The 2,474-nt window shown below is 38.2% G+C and overlaps 1 protein-coding gene across 1 annotated transcript in view; it reads right to left on the bottom strand.

Moving 5' to 3' along the window:
* Positions 1 to 1,362: 1,362 nt before the first annotated feature.
* LOC105001170 (olfactory receptor 10A5-like) overlaps positions 1,363 to 2,474 on the bottom strand; it is a 4,680-nt gene continuing 3,568 nt past the window's right edge. The window contains exon 3 of the mRNA XM_010857348.1: positions 1,363 to 1,516. Coding sequence (XP_010855650.1) covers positions 1,363 to 1,516 — 154 coding nt within the window. The remainder of the gene's footprint in view (positions 1,517 to 2,474) is intronic.

Below are 2,474 nucleotides of genomic sequence, written 5' to 3'. Positions count from 1 at the left end.
ACATGATATAAACATTACAAAAATTATAAAATATAATTACATATATTTCATACAACTAACATTACACATATATACATATAAAATATGTAAATAGTAAATTGTTAGAAAGATACACAAGGAATTAATTATAATTGTTTCCTTGGTGCAGAAAAGTGGGAAAGCACAGAGATGAACCCTGAGAAGGAAATCTTTTGATTATATATTATTTTGTACTTAATTTTATCATGTACATTTATTAAAATTTTAATAAAAAATACTTGAAATAATACTCTAGTTTTATCTCATCCCTCCACTATTAATTGCTAGTCTTATGATCTAGAGAAAGATACTAAAATCACTCAATGTCCCAATACCTGTTGTGAAGAGTAAATAAGTTTAAGCACAGAAAACTTGATAAACCTAGGTGAATGTCATGTTAGGCAAGTTTCATCAAGATACTACCTGATCTGAGACTTGAAAGTTTCCATTAGGGTGAGGAAGAAGCATTCCAGTTGACTATATGCTGCTGCTGCTGCTGCTAAGTCGCTTCAGTCATGACCGACTGTGTGCGACCCCAAAGACGGCAGCCCACCAGGCTCCGAGGTCCCTGGGATTCTCTAGGCAAGAACACTGGAGTGGGTTGCCATTTCCTTCTCCAATGCATGAAAGTGAAAAGTGAAAGTGAAGTTGCTCAGTCGTGTCCGACTCCTAGCGACCCCATGGACTGAAGCCTACCAGGCTCCTCCGTCCATGGGATTTGCCAGGCAAGAGTACTGGAGTGGGTTGCCATTGTCTTCTCTGGACTATATGATGAGCCAACATCGTTATGATTCCACAATACTATTTCTGCAATCATTGATTTAGAATCTTTATACTAATTCTTTTGCTTTGAGTATTTTTCCTTTTTATTTTTACTTGGTTAACTCCTGCATGATTTTATCACTCTAAATATTACTTCCTCAGTGAAGTCTTCTCTGAATCATGCTTATAAATTATGACTCTCTGCTTTTATTCTTTCTCCAGAGCAATATACCTTTTCCTTGATAACGATGATATCAATTTTAAATTATAATTATTTGTGCAGTCTTTCCTCTCCACTGGACTGTAATGTCTCTGAGGCAAGGACTCTGTTTTGCTCATCCTTGTAAATTCAGTACTTATTAGTGAGCGTAAAGCAGGAATGGGAAGTGCTCAGAAGCAATGAGAACACTGAGGAGACTCATGATAATAATTTAGAAACGAGGGCCCGGCTAATGTCATATAATAGTGTACAATGGCATTGGCAATGAAAATGTGAATCGAGTCAATGTTAGAGCAAGAAGACTTTTGCTAAGGAAGAATGAGCAGGATTAGGAGACTGGTTGAATGCTTCTGTGATAGCCTTTATTGAAGTGCAGAATTACAACATGGTACTGCACTCTGCATGGCACTTTTTATTTCTGTAGCTGTTTGTGAGTTTGTCTGTCTCACAACCAGGAGCTCTGAGAGGGCAGCACCTGGTTTACTGTTACACCAAGATTCAGTCTGTGAATATCCACTGATTAAATGAAAGAAAATGTCAGCAAATGATGAGGTCAAAAAGAGGGATAATTAAAAAGAAAACATTTTTTAAGATTTGGAAATTCTCTGGGAGGATGGTGCTAGATATATGCTTTAACACCCAAGCAGAAATGTCTTGGATTTAGCTGGAAACCTGGAATTCACATTTCAGTGAGAGATCAGAGCTAGGGAATCAATTTAGGATTTATACATTTAATCATTGATTTATTAACCAAGTACCTATTGTATTCCAGGCATTGGACTAGGCCTCAGTAATACAAGCATGAATGATGAACTGTCCTTACTGTGTCCTCTATGCATATGAAAAATACAATTGTGATATCTTTAATGCTTAACAGTACTAACTTATTAACTTAGTGCTAACCGAGCTTAACACATGCTAGATGCCACATGTGTTCAAAGGAGAGTGAATTTGGATTTGTTTGAAGGAATCTAAGAGAGATTGATAGAAAACACTGGAGTTTACTCTTAAATGATACGTAGACACTAACTTGGAGAAGGTAATGGCAACCCACTCCAGTACTCTTGCCTGGAAAATCCCATGGACAGAGGAGCCTGGTAGGCTGCAGTCCATGTGGTCGTGAAGAGTCAGTCACGACTGAGTGACTCCACTTTCACTTTTCACTTTCATGCATTGGAGAAGGAAATGGCAACCCACTCCAGTGTTCTTGCCTGGAGAACCCCAGGGACGGGGGAGCCTGGTGGGCTGCTGTCTATGGGGTCGCACAGAGTCGGACACGACTGAAGCGACGCAGCAGCAGCAGCAGCAGCAGCAGACACTAATTTGGTATGAGATGTATAGTATGGTGTCTTTTAATATCATTTTGGACTAGTTTATTTTAGTGTTGCTCAATTGTTTTATGTTCTTACTGATTTTCTTTCTACTTGTCCTACTCATTAATGAGAAATGAATATAGAAATCTCCCACTGTATAT

Source organism: Bison bison, unplaced genomic scaffold (assembly GCF_000754665.1).
Source record: "Bison bison bison isolate TAMUID 2011002044 unplaced genomic scaffold, Bison_UMD1.0 scf7180017864379, whole genome shotgun sequence".
In the NCBI taxonomy this organism is placed as follows: Eukaryota; Metazoa; Chordata; class Mammalia; order Artiodactyla; family Bovidae; genus Bison; species Bison bison.
Note: the sequence above shows the minus strand (reverse complement) of the source record. Positions and strands in the feature narration are given on the sequence as shown.